At 35.5% G+C, this 18,256-nt stretch overlaps 1 protein-coding gene across 1 annotated transcript in view; it reads right to left on the bottom strand.

The window, feature by feature from the left end:
* Window positions 1–5,109: 5,109 nt before the first annotated feature.
* Window positions 5,110–18,256, bottom strand: part of LOC148946938 (ATPase ASNA1 homolog) — a 41,702-nt gene continuing 28,555 nt past the window's right edge. Inside the window, exons 6-7 of the mRNA XM_089097208.1 lie at window positions 13,853–14,068; window positions 5,110–5,552 (exon numbers count right to left, since the gene is read on the bottom strand). Coding sequence (XP_088953334.1) covers window positions 5,430–5,552; window positions 13,853–14,068 — 339 coding nt within the window. The 3' untranslated portion in view covers window positions 5,110–5,429. The remainder of the gene's footprint in view (window positions 5,553–13,852; window positions 14,069–18,256) is intronic.

Raw genomic sequence — 18,256 nt, 5'->3', positions numbered from 1 at the left:
AGCCGTCATTAATATCACACATTTTATGGTGCTGTTTCATTTGAAATCGTTACAGATTTTCAGACTTTGCAGCGAATCGGTCGAAGAATTACAAGTCCCATCAGCAAATTCGACGCCACTTTTTGCATTCTATTTTACAGCACCTCAATTGTTAAACTTGATAATTGGATTTTTGATGTCAAAACTCGAAAGAAACAGACGCACAGTCATTTTGCAATTTTCTGAAAACGCATGTAAGCCCTTAGACCTTACAAAAGCTTTCATCGCAGCATCCTGTTTGCTAGCACTGTCACATTCATTCATGCCTGTCTCTTCTTACCGAATACTTCAAAAGTTTCCCTCTGCGATTAGCTTTGTAACAATACCTACAATTTATTTTATATGCAACTGTTTAATTGCAATATTAATTGCAACGTCATGGATTACATGCAGCAAAGACCTACAGGAAGCTCTGGTGACTAAAATTTGCAAAAGGGAAAACCCTTGATATTACCTCCCATGTCCATTGCTTCTATTATAAGCTGTGTTGAATTCATAAACTCACAGATTATGAGTGCCTAAAAATAATGACAGCATGGAAAACCTGATACAAAAATACATTTAATCAGATAGATGGTACAATTTCCTTCATCCATCTCAACTTTTTCACAATCAAAATGTCGATCTTGCTGCTGTTAAGCTTTCAGTTTTCACACATAAAAACAAGCTATTTCAGAAAGAACTCTTTCTAATTTAGTTACAATTTTTTCTCCCTGTGGCGAATATACAGCAGCAAAGTGTGTTGACTACATACAAACTTTTGAAAAAAAAACATAATATTTGCTTTCGCATTTTACTGCTTTTGTAGTTTTTTTTTTTTGAATAAAGTTTTATTTATGAAAACATTTCATAAATAATCATTTAATTTTTATTTGCCACTACGCTAATTCGATTATTTACATAAGATTAACCTACTCAAAGTTACTTTTATTAGTAAACCATTCTGACACTAGTTTAGAAATACCAATTCTAAGAAATGAAATTTTAACTTTCATCTCTAAACAACTGTACCCTTTTTGGCTAACGCCTTTTGCTTAGTTACATTTTCGGTGTAGTTAATTGTGACCCTGATATACACAGATAAGACAGATTCGTTGATTTAGAAAATGGAGCAGTCTCAGTTTTACTTCAGTCCGGTTTAACCAATCCTTGAAAATCACTCCTTACATCAGTAAATAAAAAAGGGGCCTTGAATAACATATCATTAAACACTAATTTTTTGTCGGTAAACGAATAAACAGTTCGTCAGTAAAAAACTGCAAGTAAGGAGCGACTCGTGCTAATATTCACAAAAACCCTAAAAAAAATTTTGACAATAACAAAGACGTCAAAATAATTAAATTTTTATGGTGGTTCTAAATATGCGAAATTCATCAAATTTGAAGTTACCAACCAAAAGTTACGAGCGTGAGAAAGTTGTATGATTTCTGGAAGGGGAATGACGCCCCTAAAAGGGGAGTGATTTTTATAAAAAACTACATCGTAAAATTCCGAATATCAGAGAAACCCTACTGCAGAGGTTTCAAGCCTATTACTACAAAAATGTATTAATTTTTTTGTGTAAAAATGAAAGTTTGTATTCTTATTTTTGGGGGGGGGGGGGGGGCGAGGGATTTTCACAGATGCCTGTTTATTTTTTTTCCCACAGGAGCGGTGTGTCGAACCAATGGCCAAGGAATACTGGGAGAGGGCTCATATGAACTGAAAGTCCTATTGCCCTTTTTAAGGAGCAGACAGGAAAGTTACATTTTCTAGCACGAAACAACAATTTTGGACTAAGGGCAAAAATACTATCGAGTGAAAATTCGAAGATAACCAGGCAAATTAAAATTATAGAAAAACCCTATGCTAAACCTCCCAGTTTCAAAAGCTGTAATCCTGCATGGTGGCGTATTCGTTCGTAAAAATGCAAGCAGTCTACAAAAAAAAAGAAATAAATAAATAAAAAAAGAAACGAAAAAAGGTTAATATAGACAACAATTTTAAAGCTTCTTTCAACTAGGTTGATTTATTTTATGCTTGATAGAATTATGTACATTGGTGCATAATTCCGTATCAGGTGGTGGAGAACTGAGAACTTAGAGGAGAACTGGTGGATCTTTGTTTAGGCAGAGTAAGATAAGTGCGCCTGAAGCTAAAAAAGCGCATTTTACACAAACACTTTCTGGTGAATCTTCAGACAAGTACAGAAAGAGGTTTAGGAGAGGGGTCAGAAAGTTCAATATACGAGAACCCAAGAGCCTTAAAAAAAAAAAAAACAGAAATTTCGTATTTCTCCGATAACGTTGGTCACACATGCCTACTGTTCCCCAGTAGTCCCACGCCGTTGAAAGAGGGTTAATTGGAATGGTACTCCAGTAACCCTAGAGATCCCACCATAGTAAAGTGCCGCGTTCTAGCGTTTTGATAGGTGAAAGCAATTTTGGCCAGAATAAGGTTGAAATATTATCGAGCAAAAATTCTGAGAACCATTGAAAGGGTATTTATATAGCCTCCCAGTCTCCTGAAGCAATTGAAATGGAATAAAAGTATCTTTCGCAATGCCTCAAGAGTGAAAGGGCTTTAACCAATCAAATATGCAGTTAAAATGTTTTAAAAGGCGATCGGTAAACAAAATACTTACATTTGACAATTAAACACATTTTTTGTATTCATAAATGCTTTTAGCCAATAATATATAGCTTTAGTGTAAAGAGCGGGGGATAAGGAAGGGCAGCCCCCATCATGCACAGAATAATTTTTGTTCGTTTCAAATTTTAATGTCATTCTCTACTTTAGAGAACGTTGTTTTTTTAATTATTCCATGTCAGCTTTTAAACGACGGAAAACTTTTCTATAAATGTAGATTTTTTAGCACAAACTTCGTCACTGAAATACCAGGGAGAAAACACTATATTCAGTGAAGAGAGGGGTTCCGGTTAAAACCCCATAATAAAGTTGTTGTTATAAATTACTTTAAAATTCTTGCTTCAACTTATGTCATGGGTAAGAATCAAACGAAAACTATATCTATTTTTAGTCTGGTGAAACTAAACCATGAGTTTTGATGTTTTCAAAGGCCTTTGACGGCTCAGGTGCTACAGTATATTCAGACAGTACATTCATTCACCTAAGATTTTAGTCCAGAGAATTCTGAAACAGAAGGCCATTTTGAGATATTTTGGCCAATAGATTAAAACTGAAAAGTGTCTTCAATTGAAAGAACAAAACACTCTAAAACTTAAAGTGCAAAGTAACTATCCTAGAAGTATTGCAAAGAATTTCCGTTCGAATGGTCCTTCTTCATTTATTCTACAGCCACTGGTTCAGTACCACCAACCCTGGTGAAAAAAAAACAAACAAAAAAAAACACGTGTCTGCAATCATCCTTCATAAGAAAAGAACCAGTTTCGCGCTTTTGGGTACATGGGCTTAAAACTTCCTGAATAAAGTTCTTCAGTATGTTTTTTTTTATCAAGATCATCCCCCTTTTGTGGGTATTTTCCCTCTATCTCTAAATTTATGCAAATTTTCTTAGGGTGAATTTTGATAGGTAACATTAAACTTAATGAGCTTCACCTAATAGGAATCACCATTATTAGCAGGCTCTTTGGATGTATATATACATATCTACTTTCTTTAAACGAACCACTGTTTATTTACTCTACTCTCTTTAAACAAGCAACTATGGATGTATATATGTATGCATTTTTTCTTGAAAACCACTCCATATTTTTTTTTAAATTGGCACCCTTGGATTTTCTGGCCGGAAAAACGATCAAGAAAGGTCACGAGTTCGAAGAGCCTTATAATTCGTTTAGAGCCTTAATTTTGCAGAAAAAAATCTTATGAATGACATCATATTATATACATTTCAAGAGCATAAATTACACCATTTCCCTCCCAGGAGTGGTCATTGTTTGTAATATCAATGACGCATGCACAATTACAAAAGATGACAAATTACTCGCAACAGCTAAAGAAAAAGGCACGGAACAAGAAACAGCAAAATCATATTGGATTGCAAATGCAACGAAATCTGTGATTAGAAGACACGTGACGACAAGCATCACAACAAATCTCAATTGAAAATAATGTACAAAGAAATCTGCTGTAAGAAGAAAAGCAACAGGGATTATCACGACAAATCGTGAACAAAGTCTGTGGTTAGATGAGAAGCAAAAGTGAGAATTACAAAGAGTCCTAGGAGAAAACAAATCCTATAAAATAGAAGATTCTTTGATGCACTAACAGGAAGGAGGAATTAAATTCAAGCGAGAATTTCTTAATTCAATCAAAATCCCTGATTTGACACCACATGACTTAAAAATAAAGCATAACGCGATTTTTATGCTACTGCGTTATTAAAGAATCAAACATGAACAAGCCTGCTACGTGTCGAGTCCTGGATTCCCGGTACTAATTATATATATATATATATATATATATATATATATATATATATATATATATATATATATATATATATATATATATATATATATATATATATATGTTACTATGAATGTCTGATTAGCGTCGACATTCACCGGTGAATGTCTGAAATCTGGTTAACGTCGACATTCATCGGTGAATGTGCGAAATTCCTTTTTCTCTGCTTGGATTCAATTAGCTTCGCGAGTAACCTTTTTCAGTCTAATGCAAGCTATGGTGGTAAAAGGTAAAGTTAGGTTACATTATGTTAATTTAGGTTATGTTAGATTAAATTTGATAATAATTATCAGAAATGGGTTAAAACCTAATCTGTCATCATTAAACCTTGCATTAAATTGCAAAAGTTGACTGACAACGCTGACTAAATCCAAGGAGAAAAATAAAGGTATTTCACACATTCACCGGTGAATGCAAACGTCGATTTCTGACGGTCCCATTTCTCTTAACAAAGATCTCTCAAAACTTATTCGTTCATTACCATGAACAGTTTGATTAAATAACCATAAAGCGTGTATTTTTTATATTCGCTCTTTGGAGGGGAATGTGCCAGATGCATGCCTAGATTGGTATAGTCCTGGTATATTTGAATTTTAATTGCATATAATGAAACTTGAGAAAAGAAGTTATTTGCATAAATAAACCTTTGCTTAAATTTTATTCGTATCTACAAATAATATTTTTGCATGAAACCTTTATTAATATGTGCAACAATAGTGCATTTAACATAATTAACTAAAAATTACAAACTTGACAGAAATTTGAGGCTTCCAAAACGTTTTATTCAAAAACATTAATTATATTTGCATTGCTTTTTCATTTTAAATATAGCCAACACCACATGTTGCTGACAAAATTCATCGAAAGTTCGATGCATAATTATAAATAAAGCAATAGCCCAAAATAGACAATAGTTGAATTCAAGAATTTAACAAAGCTAGACACGAAGAATAAAGAATTCATTTATGTTGATAGGGCTTCACTAAGTTTTCAGAGAATCTTTTTACTTCTTCTACTCCTCGCACTTCGTTTTCCAAAAGAGGAAGTTTTGTGATATGGAAGTCTTCATATAGATCAGCAATCTAGAAAGAGAAAACACGTTTCACATGCAGCAAATTTAGGACCCCTTATAAATTTTCAGAATAAAACAGAAATACAGAAGAGGAGCTATGGCGCAAACCTAAATACCATGCACGCTCAAAACCCTATTATTTTGAGTGCGGATGGTACTTAAAATGGGTCATTGCACTAATAAGACCCCTAATGGGCTTTTACCCACTAGTTTTATTGTCCAGGTTTACTCTATATAAGGTAAGATAGAGCAGCCATGGCCAGAGGGACATAAAGTGTTTTATTGCCTCTAAATCATTTTATGCAACTTATGTATGCTAAAATTGAGCCGCTAACACAAAGGTACAAAACTGGGACAAATCATTTCTAAAAACCACTTTTTACAAAAAGTGTACGCAGTTAGCAACATTGAGAAACAAATGCATTGTAATGCACGCAAATTTGGAACACGTGGTTTCCGAAATTTTGTGATAATCAGATATTATTTTCACATCTGACAATGGACATGGATGTAATTCATTAACCAATTCATCCACTATTTTTTTTTCTTTTTCTCTCTTTTTTGGTTTGTATTATTTCAAGTTGGGTTTTGTTCTTCGGGCTTTTTTATTATTGTGCTTCGTGTGTTGCTAAGGCCCGCAAGCTTTTGCAACAGATTCTTATCTTATTCATGTTAAGATAATAGTTGTTTAGCAGTTAGGAATTTTTTGTTATTTTATTCTCTTCATTGAATGGATTATCCACTAAAGTGTCCCAAAGACGAACTTAATCTGGTATAATTATATTAATGGCAATATCAATTTCCGACGGTAAGCTTAGTTTTAGCATAGAACAATGCCAGGTGAGCCAGATGCTTCTTTTAGGGACGAAATATAAATTTGCTGACAATTTCCATGGTCACGTAGACAAAATATCTGCGTTAAGAAATAAAAGATAAAATTTTCAAAATAATCATTTTTTCAGATCCTGAAAAGCGATGCCAACTTTCGAACTAGAAAGACACCATTCATTTGAAAGCAGAAACTTGTTTACAATAACAAAACTTGTGTCTAAAAATATGCAGATTGAAATCTTTGCATGATTACGCTTCAAACAAGGTGCGACAAGCCTACCTTTCTATGAAAAAGTCGGGACCGGGGAAGGGGAAAGAGTAGGACGGGTGTTGGCCATGGATCCCTTTGCTCCTTCAATCGTACATTTTAGAAATTACTACACAGAATCCTTCAACCAAGGAACATTATGCCTACTTTTCTGATAAAAAGTTGTTAGGAGGGAGGGGATGAGGGTGGTTAAGAGGGGTTATAGGTCCGTTTTATAACTCCCACCATACAGTATATTGATGATAAGATTCAACTATAAGGACACACACATGCAACAAAGATACAAACTTTTTTTTTTACCGGATATGGTATTTGAGGATCTTAGAGTTATTGATTGTTAATGAGGCTAATATTACTACTACTACTAACAACTCATCACAGCACCAAGCCGCCAGAAGCCAATACAGTTACACACGCTCCTCCTCCCTCCCAATCTGTTCAAAGCCTCTCTTTTTACAGCCTCCCAAGAAGTTCCCATTTCTTTAAAATTTTTCTTTATGACATCCTCCCACCCCAACCGTGGACGACCAGCTTTCCGTTTAGCCCTAGACTTCAACCCTCCCCCCCCCTCACCACTTCTCCAAAAACATCTAATCAGAATTTTGAATTAGCCATTTTGTTCAGCATAGTTGAAAGGTCCAGTAACTATATTTTTAGGGGTGTCACCCCCCCCCCCCCCCACAGCCCCTAGGGCAAGGGCTGTAAGTTATGCAATTCGCCCCTTGTTTACAAAAAATAGATGTTACTGAGAAAGGTGGGCATGTTTGACCTTTACTTCCAAAAAGATGAAGATCATTCTGGTGAGCTTTTCAGAGAATGTCGAGAGAAGTGTTGAACTAAATCAAATCATGTCATGTGCACAAGGGCTGTCAAAAGGGACTGACTCAGGATTGACTGAGCATATTAATTTGGAACTTTCTGGAAATGATAAGGGAGATGACCAATTGACGAAAAAGGCAACATTTGCACAGTACTACAACTACTACTAACACTACTACTACAACTACCACTACTATCTCTAAGCTACTACTTCTGTAGCGAGTACTACCAAGGCTGAGGATACTTAAATGAACATCTGAGGAAATGTCGAGGGGAAACTAAGTCAAAACATAATACGTGCATAAAGATTGTCAAAAGGACGTTCCAGCAATATTTCTGGAAGGGCTTGCCATATCATGATGAAACTTCCGGGGCATCATGAGGGGGGGGTTGAACGGACCAAAAGGTAACATTTACATGCTATTACTGCTATTAATACCGCTGCTACTAATGTTACTACTACTACTAATACAGCACTACTACTGATCCTACTATTACCACTACTACAATAATACTAATACTATTAAGGCTAAACGCATGAAGGTGAAAATTTGAAAGAATATTTAGGGGAAGTTTAAATTAAATTAAAACACTATGTGCATGCAGATTGTCAAAAGGGCGTATCTCAAGAATGGGCTTGGGCATTATGTTGGAACTTTCAGAGAATACTGAAAGGGGAAGATAAATTGGCAAAAAGACAATATGTGAACGCTACTACTAATACTACTACCACTGCTGCTAGGCTACTACTACTACTAGGCTAAAACTACTAGGGGGATATTCAACTGACCAGAAGGTAACATGCACATGCTACTATTGCTACTAATACTGCGGCTACTACTGATACTACTACTATTAATACAACACTACTACTGCTGCTCCTACTACTACCGCTACTACTACTATTAAGGCTAAGCGCATGAAGGTGGAAATTTGAGAGAATATTGAGGGGAAATTTAAACTAAATCAAGTAACACTATATGCATGTAGATTGTCAAAAGGGCATATCTCAAGAATGGATTTGAGTATTATGTTGGGACTTTCAGAGAATGCTTAAACGTGATGATCAATTGACAAAAAGGCAATATGTGCACGCTACTAGTAATACTACTTCCAGTACTACTAGACTACTACTACTACAACTGCTCCAACTACTACTTCTAGTGTAACTAATACTAACGCTAGGAGCATTAAGATGAAAATTTCAGGAAGCGTTGATGGAGAAGTTAAACTAAATTAAAACCCGCTATGAATATACAGGTTATGAAGGGTGCATATAGGCAATGTCATAGCGATGGCTGACTGTGTTAAGTTGAAACTTCCAGGGCTTGATGAGGGGGGTGTTCAACTGACCAAAAGGCAACATGTTAATACTAGTACTACTACTAGTGCGATTACTGTTAATAAAACTACTAGTTATACAACTAGTACTACAACCAGACAACTATTACAACTATGGCTATGTGTATGAAGATGAAATCTTCAGGGAATATTGAAGAAGAAAGTTGAATTGAATCACAACACGCCGTCTGCATGCAGATTATTCAAATGGTGTATCAGCAATATCTTAGGAACGAACTGGGGTGGGAAGTTGAAATTTACAGGGCTTGTTGTGTGGGATGTTGGACTAACCAAAAGAAAATATTTGCATCATTATCCTGCTGCTTCTACTCATACTGCTACTGATACTACTACTACTACTACTGTTATTACTACTGCTACGATGCTAAAATTCTGATAACAACAAGTAACTGTACAAGCTAAAATTATGTCATTGCTAGTTGAAAATCTAACAACAACAGTGAATTCCATTAACACATGGTTGCTTGCAACTATTTGGAATCATCCGAACTTATCAAAAACTAAATTTATGATACATGGACAGTCATATCAAAATAGATACAATTTTATCCAGTATCTGGATAATGAATAAAACCGAAATAGAAGACCTGATCTTCGGTCAAAATAGGATAAGAAAGGTTAAGTAATTTAGGTATCAAAATAAAATCACTAGTAAGTAAAACTGATATACTGAATAGCCTGTATCAATTTAATCCTCAAAATATGTCAGGAAATATAATCATGACAGCCTTCTGCTGAGACCTTGTTGAGACATAACCTTTTTTCGGGGGTTTGCCTTGTTGAGGGAATTTTTCAACCGATGGATCACAAGGTCCTATATTTCCCTTGTTCTGACTTTTCCATAAAGAATCCATAGATAAAACTATCGCCAAAAACTATCATAGTCTTAAAAGAGATAACAGTGAGGTCAAAATAAGCGAAGCATGGGACTTTGTGATCCATAGATTCAAGAATCTCCACTAGAACGCTAACTAGGAGAGTAAAGTGAGGAAAAAAGGTTTTGTACTTTTCTGCACAACAGAAATTCTTCTCTTATGGAAGTCAATCTCATTTCTAGGTTATACAGCAGTTTCCATCTAGTTACACAGTCTCATATAAGGTACATTATGTATTTTACCGAAGCAGAGAAAAGTCATTAAAAAATATAAGGTAAAGGACGCGGGCAACAGACTTGAAAGTTTATACCGGCCGTGCTGCTCTCGTTTCAGGGCAATGTCGCAGCCAATAAGCGCAATGAATGTTTTAGCGAAAATAGTTCTAATATCGGTCTAAGATCTCCAAATTAGTTTCATTCCTTACCAAGGGAGCCCTGTAAAACAAAGCGTCCCTTTCTAAGAGGTTGATCACTCTAAGTTTTTACATAATTACCATCGTTGCCTGAAAATTGTGGTATGACCTTTAGCAGCTCTAGTTTATTTGGCTTGTGGAATGGGTCAAAATTGTCATAAGTAGACGAAGGATAGGATTAAGGCACATGGTCAAATGAAGATTTCTCACCCATTCGTATTTGGTTTTAATGAATCAGTTACAAGACGTTAAAAGAAAATTGGCAATTCTTGATTATAAGCCTTGTCCCCCCCCCCATTTATTTTCTTTTCCATCAAAAAGCCTACCTTACATTTCTTATGAACGATTCCTACTTTAGAGAATTTTATAACATTTTATCAAGAATTTTCTTCCCGACTCCCGCTGCCTTATCGAGGTTTCTGTAAATGACTTTTGTTGGAGCAGTATTGCCAGAAAAAGTTCAGTTCCCAGTTCTGGGTACTTCTTAGGAGGGTTTAGATTGGGTTGGAATAGAGGTCGGCACCGTTTCCGCTTCCGTTTTTCTTCCACCGTTTTCTCTCTTATCTGTTTTTTTTTCTTTTTTTTTTTTTTTTTTTTTTTTTAGAAAACGGAAAAAACATAAAACAGGTAGCCGTTTTTTTTTCTGTTCCGTTTTTTTCTTATCATTTTTGCTGTTTCTGTTTTTCTTAAACTCGTTTTTCTTCCCTTTCCGTGCTTTGGTTGCAATAGAATCATATCCCATTCTTGCCACTTCTATTGGATTTGGACACTTGCCATGTATAGAGAAACATAATCTTAGTCCATCCATCACAAAGGACATGAATGTTCGATGGAACAGCACCCTTACTATAATAGAAAAATGTTGTGCCCGTAAAGAACCACTGCACAAATTCTTCAACGAAACCTTCTTGACGCTAAAATCAGAGAACTCGAACTTAACAACAATGAGTGGTCGATTGTGGAAGCTGTCATTGAGCTTCTTCGCCCACTCAAACAGGCAATGGTGATAGCTAGCGGGTATAATTATATTTCGGCCAGCAAAGTTGCGCTGATGATTAAAGGACGTGAGTTATTTTGTGAGACGCCAGATAGTAGTGCTATTCCTGAGTCAGAGGCCTGAAAGAATTATTAGCTGTCCAACTGAGGAGATATTTTTTTTAACAGTCCTAGGTTTGATAGGCTACTCTTCACAAGAGCTGTTTTTTTTTACCCTGCAGTCTACGAAAAAATGAACGATATAGACAGAGATTCTCTCACTTCCCCGTCTCTTCAATTCTCCAGTAGTTCATTTCCGAGAAGAGAAATACAGAAGAACCCCTTCAAATCCAATTGAACTCTGCATCTTTCCCATTTGACGTCACTCCTATCAAGACAAAGACTGACGAAAAACTCTTCAAATCAAAATGCTAACAATATAAGCACTGCCCGCGCAGCGACAAATATTACTAGGGCATATGAAAAGAGAGTTCCAGTGTTCTTGAGTGAGAGACGTAGATCAGGAAAAAATAATTCCGATCTACTAGAATTTTAGACTGAACTATCTCTACACTTGCTCAAGAGTTGATTGAAATTGGTTTATGCATCTTGCAGTACCTGCAACTTCAATACCAAGTGAGAGTACATTTAGTATTGCTGGGTACTTTACTTGAAAGCAGTGCTCACGAATGACTACAAAGTCACTTGAACTTCGAATGTTTCTAAGTGATAAGTTTTGATTTATGGTGGCCATTTTGAATGTTTGGTCTTTTTTATATTTGATCTTATTTGTTAATCAATGTTTGTCAATGTTCATTTTACTCTCATAAGCCTAAAAAACTGAAAAAACGGAAATAGCTGCTAAAACGACCGTTAAAAAGTAAAAAAACGGGCCGTTTCTGTTTTTCTGTAAAAAAACATAAAAAAAAGAATCGGAATTTCGTTTTTTTTCCCTCGTTTCTGTTCCGTTTTTTAATTGCCGTTTTTTACCGTTTCTCGGAAACAGAATCGGTGCCGACCCCTAAGTTGGAGGAAGAGCGTACGTAGCTGTGTTGGCCTCAGGTAGTTTGGTAATGAAGTGAGTTGTTAGCAGCAGTACCAGTAGTGCTGCCAGTAGAAAGACACTGGAAATACAGAAAGTCTCCTTTAAATTGAGAAACATCACCCCTCTGTTATGGGGAAAGACCAAACTCTCTACGCAGGTCAATTGTTGAATCAAAAGATTGAACATGAGCACGTGTGAACTGTCCCATTGCACACTGAAGTGTATTTCCAAGGTTCCCATAAATTTGACCAACACAGTTGTCGTTTCTAAGCTTCTTTTCAATTCTCTATTCTAACGGTTTCTTCTTTAGCATCTGCGTCCAACAAAACATCCGACAATAGGCTATGCACGTGCTCGCGGCTTGTTAATTGCGTAATTTATTGCGTATTAATTAATTGCGTGCTCGTGGTCGCTTGTTAATTACTTTTTTCTTTCAAGTAATCTGGTCTTCAGATGCTAAATTATGAAACTAACTACTCTTGATTTAAGACAATACTGAACAATATTTCTCCAAAGCTATCAATGAACCATGAAATCTATCAGCTTTATGCTCAGAAGGTCAATATTTAAAAAGTTTGTAAGATAAAGAAGTTGGGGAACGAAAAGATTAATCAGGTGGGCAGCTTCACTTACATTGGTAGTATTATTAGTAAAGGCGGTGGGAGCAAATGTTAAAAGTAGGATAGTCACGACTCAGGTTTTTTTTTTACGGTTAAAAAAAAGTTTGCATGAAGATGAAAAGAAGACTGCAAAACAAGATTAAAATATTGGAAGCTATATTGATGACAGAGGCCAGATATGACTGTGGAGCATGGGTGCTCCGAAAAGCGGATGAAGATTTGCTAGATGTTTTCCAGAAAAATTGCCTACGGATTGTTCTGGGTACCCAGCTGACTGACTGTATTTCAAACAGTAGGCTGTACGAAAAGTTTGGTTCAATACCGCTTTCTAGGGCTATAATAGAGAGAAAGGTTGCGCTGGCTAGGGCACGTTGTATGAATGAAGGATGACAGATTGCCAAGGATTGTCCTTTTTAGTCAACCGTCTAGAGCCAAACGGAATAGCAGGTCGTCCTCGTCTGGGTTTGGAGGACGTCATAAAGAAAGATTTAAAGGAAATGGGAATTTCCTGAGAGGATGTAAAAAGAGAGGCTTTGAATAGATTGGGATGGAAGAGGAGCGTGCGCGGCTGTGTTGGCCTCAGGCGGCTTGGTGCTGCGGTGAGTTGTTAGTAGTAATAGTAGTAGAATTAACCAAAAAAAGCAATTAGATCAGACAACATTTTTATCTGTGACTGAGAAATTTATACATACATTCTATTTTCCTTGTTAATGTAGCATAATCACTTCACAGTTCGCGAAAAAAACAACTAAACTTAGGGTTCGAGCTCAACATAAACAAACGCCAGTTAATAGTTATAATAATAAAAAAAGATAGAAATTCCGTTAGAGAAATAAGGTTTTAGAAACCCCTCAGATAAATCATGAGCTGATTTACTATAAATTATACTGCTTGATTATAATAAATTACGCTATTAGCAACTCTATTCTACTTGAAATTTCTTCTTTTATTTCAATAGCATTCAGTATCATCTTTTTACAAGCATTTTCATCAGTCACTGAAGTTCTATCCTTAAATTGCTATCTTATTTAGGTTTAGCCTCTATGACTTATGGCAATTTTTTTTTACAAAAGCTACTATTAAAATCAGTCTTCAATCCTTACCTGGTCTAAATATTTGGCCTGGATCTTGCGACGAGCATTGCACATTTTGCATCCAGTCGACAAATCTTCACTGGGACTTGCCAAAGGGAATAAAAGTTGGTTCACGACTATGTTGTGTGTATCAATTTCAGCTTTAGCTAATTCTTGAACTAGGCGCTCGGTTTCATAAAGAGATAAAAACTCCGCAATGCAGACACAGACAAATGTTGTCAAGTCCTACAAGAAATTAGAACTCGTGATGATAAATATTAACTTATTTTGACAAAAATTGACATTGATTTTAGATTTCAAACACACTGAATTATGTCTGTTTTAGTTTTTATATATTTTTTATTTATATTATTTTAGTTTTAGATCCTAGCTGTTTTATTCTACACTGAAGACACCTTGTTGTATAAGGGTGAAATATTCGTTTGATTAATTTTCTCTTCGTTTTCCTTTAGTGGCCATAGACCCGTTTGTCTCTTTCAGATTCTTTTCTTTGTTTTGTGATGATCGACTTATAAAAAAATTGCCACTGACTTCAGATTTCAAACAACCAGAGCTACGAGGAGATTCGTCGAATGCCACATGTGGTATTTTTATATTTTACAAACCACAATTTGATTAAATATTTCAAATTGAATATTACAAAATTGGTTTGGTAGTAATCTACATCTGCTGCCAAATGTAATAGTTACAGAATTGGAAAGATATATTAATTGAGGAGACGGGTTCTGGGTTTCTTATACGCAATATTCTGTATTGTTTAGGGTATGATTAACAGAAGGTGCGTGATGAAGTTAAGATGCCAATCTTCACGGATGACTATAAAAAAAAGGTCTAAGATGTTAAATTTTGCGATTTTTCTTTACCTAGTTTTCTAATATTATATATTAGATATCACTTCAGCAGTCTGGGGGCATTTATACGTATATATTTTAGTCAGTCCGTGTCTCGATGTTAAGCCAAATGTTAATTCTTATACTTATCGATATTATTATGTTTTTGGAGCGTACTAGGCAAGGCCAAGTATTAGGCTTAGACACTATGTTTGTTGTGCCTTTCAACGTTTTTTTTTCTTCCAAACTCTCAAGCAAAATATTTATTATCACCCAACACGGTTTCCCGAAGTACATTCAGCATAGCCCTTTCGGCACACAAAAGAATTCTGAGGCTATGGGTCTTCGATGCTTCTGTGGTTATTTCAAGTATTTCCACTACAAACAAAATCTTTGGAGCCCAGACGACATGTTTATGTAGTTTAGTTTGCCTCCAGCTCACCACACCAAAAACGGTCGAATCAAAAGAAAGGGGGAGTGAGGACAGATCAAAGATGCTACTAAGACAAAGATGTGCACACAAAGCTCTAGAAACGCACACCTTGCCTAAGAAATATCACGACTGTCCATTTTTTTTTCAACAAACATCCTTCATTCTCCATTTTTGTTCGCCTTTTTTACGCATGCATTTGCGGGGTTCAATAACTCTCTCAAATTTAGTTACTGCACGTGCGCATAGACTCACTTTCCCTGGAGCCTGCACAAAAAAGCACCTTTTAAAACATCTACAAAAAGTAAACAGGGCGACCAATATTCGAACAGGCAAAAATTCCTGTGGGCCACTAATCAATACAAAAAATAGGTCCATCTACAGTCATCAGCACACAGTTTCAGTTTTCTGGCAGATTTCCAAATTTGTGCATTAAACTATTATACCAAAATCCGTAGCTGACACTAAATAAAATTAAGAAGTACCTTTAACGAGTTCAGAAGGACTACTTTTCAAATAACCTACAAGTCTACACAAAAAGACTAATCAAAACAACAAACAAATTCAAATAAAAGAAACTTATTTCGATGAAAATGTATTACTTGCTTTTAAAAAATGCAACAATATGGACTGATCCCGGCAAAGTTTATTACTAAATAGTATACACGGTCCACAATTTTAATTTGGCACGATTGGAGCCTTTCAACAGCTTACTTTCAGTTAATCTACACCAGGAGTATTAAACCTCATCTAAATTTCAAGGGTGAATTGTTATTACAAAATGCATTAGCAGGCTAAATAAACCGACATGCTTATTTTAAATAAAAAATATTTTGAAATCTAGAAGTAAAACAAAAATCTAGACGGCATTAAGCCAAAAACAATACAATATATCAAAGATCCACTAGCTTCAAATTTTACTACGATGTTTAACATTAAAGGGACTATACTGGTTCTGATATTTTGCAAAAACATTAATCTGTCGGCCCAAAATAATATTAGCGCTCTTGTTATGCCAAGAGATACTTGAAAACACAACATGACTTTTTCTTTCTGAGGAGGAGGGGGGTAGCCTTAAAGAAATTTCGAACAAAAAAAATGTCAAGTTTTAAGGGCTATTACTGCAGAATGAGCCAAATATCTAAATGGCCAAGATTTAATTTTTGAACTAAATTCAACTTGGTGGAAGTGAATAACAATTGAGAGCCCATCTATTTAAAGTAAAGCCAAGACAGATGGTCTCTGTGAGAGACAAAGTTGGCATAACTTTTCAGAACTCTATAATAATGATTTATTTCACTTGTTGATAGATATTCTGTCATCCATCCTAGGGCAGAACTAAGGTAGTTAGGCATAGAATAAGGACAATTAAAATGGTCTATCAGTTCAAAAAAATGATTCAAGGATTTATGTCTGACCATGTGCAGAGGACTTGTAGGCAATTGGGCAACTGAGATTGTTCACATTATATAAGTTTCGCCTACTGGGAAAGCCCACAGGAATTGCAATAGGGATGACCAAGATTTTGGGTTGACTCGTTAGGGGACTGAAGTCGACTAGACTCGCAGGCGAACAGCCGACATAAGCCTAATACAGCCCGCCCACCTAGAGTCTCAGGTAGGCGACCGAGTTTTAGGATTGACGCATGGCCTGTAGACTGTATCTTTTAAGCTTCGATTAAAAAGTTTTCTCCCTGATTAAAAACAACTACTAGCTTAGAAAAAAGGGCGAAACCTCTAAGAAATTAAACCCTTCAATGGGCACAAAAAACTTTGTCTGCCCTTTTTGAGTCCAAAAATAATAAGAAAGAATCTAAACTGGATCTTCTATATTTCGAATATCAACAACTACTCTGTGTTTTTTTGCCTTGTGATAGAATTTAATCATATGATTTAATCATACAGTGAAAAATTTCATGAAAATTAACTGACAAAAGAAACAGATCGACAGATTTTCCTCAGCGATGATACACAATTCACAAAAAAAAGAAAAGAAAAATTGAAAAAACACATTTTTCTATGAAGACTACAATAGTAACTGAACACAAATTGTTAAAATATAATGATTAAAAAGATTTTGTGACATACTCTTTATGGAATTGGAAGTACCTATAATATTTTGCTACTTTAAAACTATTTGACTTTTTTCATGGGACTTTTTTCAGAAATAAATTTTAAGCTCTGATACAAAACAATATTCCAAAACTAAAATCTAGCTTAAAACTCAATAGTTGAGAGGCTGGATCAAGTCCAGAAAACCAACATAATAAGACCGAGGTCCTATTCCATCATTCCATGCTGTGATATTCAAGCGCGGTGCACCGGCTTTAAGCACTCTAATTTATTCAAAGTAAACGTATCGCTCACCCAGGACACTCGGTTAAGAGCACCCCGAACGATCCAATGAATTGTCCGATCGAGGCAGTGACCACCGTGAGGCGGCACCAGAGCCTATTGAAAAATTGCACGTTTTTATAGGCGTACATTATCTAGAAAATTATCCTTCCCAGGTAAGCTGTACTGTATAATACTTTCATTTAAGAGGAGAAAAACAGAAATCACCAAATGTGTTTAACAGTGAAACTATGCAGAAGCAGTTTATTTTGCGACGTAGTTCACTCCAAAATAGTTCACACCTCTAAAATTATGAGAAACCTTTAAAAACCAATCATTATCTTAAAGCTTTATAAGTAATCTGAGCTTTTTGTTTACTCAAATATTTACTCACTTAGCGGGACGTTTTACAAACAATTGTTTGTTTGTATTTTATTACCACAAACCAGTCTGTAAACGTGATCAAACTTTTGGGGGAGTGAACAAAATGAATTTCATAAATACGTCTAAGAGTTAATTTCAAAACACACTTGAAGTTTAGCAGAACCTTGACATAAAGAGCTAGAATCTAGCCAGCTTATTATATCTTAAGGTTTTAATAAGGTTTCTTTGTCTCTTATTTCCGATTGACATGAATAAGCTCCATGTAAATGCAATAGATTAGGCTTAAGTCTATGGGAGATTCTCAGAATTGCTTTTGGTGGTACTTGCCCCCACTAGAAAACTTCCTAGCGGCCCTCAAGATAGCGGAGAAGATATACCGAGAATTATAATTTACGGTATTCATATTCTATTACAACTAAAATGTTGCCATATTAGT

This window comes from Artemia sp. Qi Xiang Cuo, chromosome 11, assembly GCF_049724085.1.
Source record: "Artemia sp. Qi Xiang Cuo chromosome 11, ASM4972408v1, whole genome shotgun sequence".
NCBI lineage: Eukaryota > Metazoa > Arthropoda > Branchiopoda > Anostraca > Artemiidae > Artemia > Artemia sp. Qi Xiang Cuo.
This window is presented reverse-complemented; position numbering and strand designations above follow the sequence as displayed.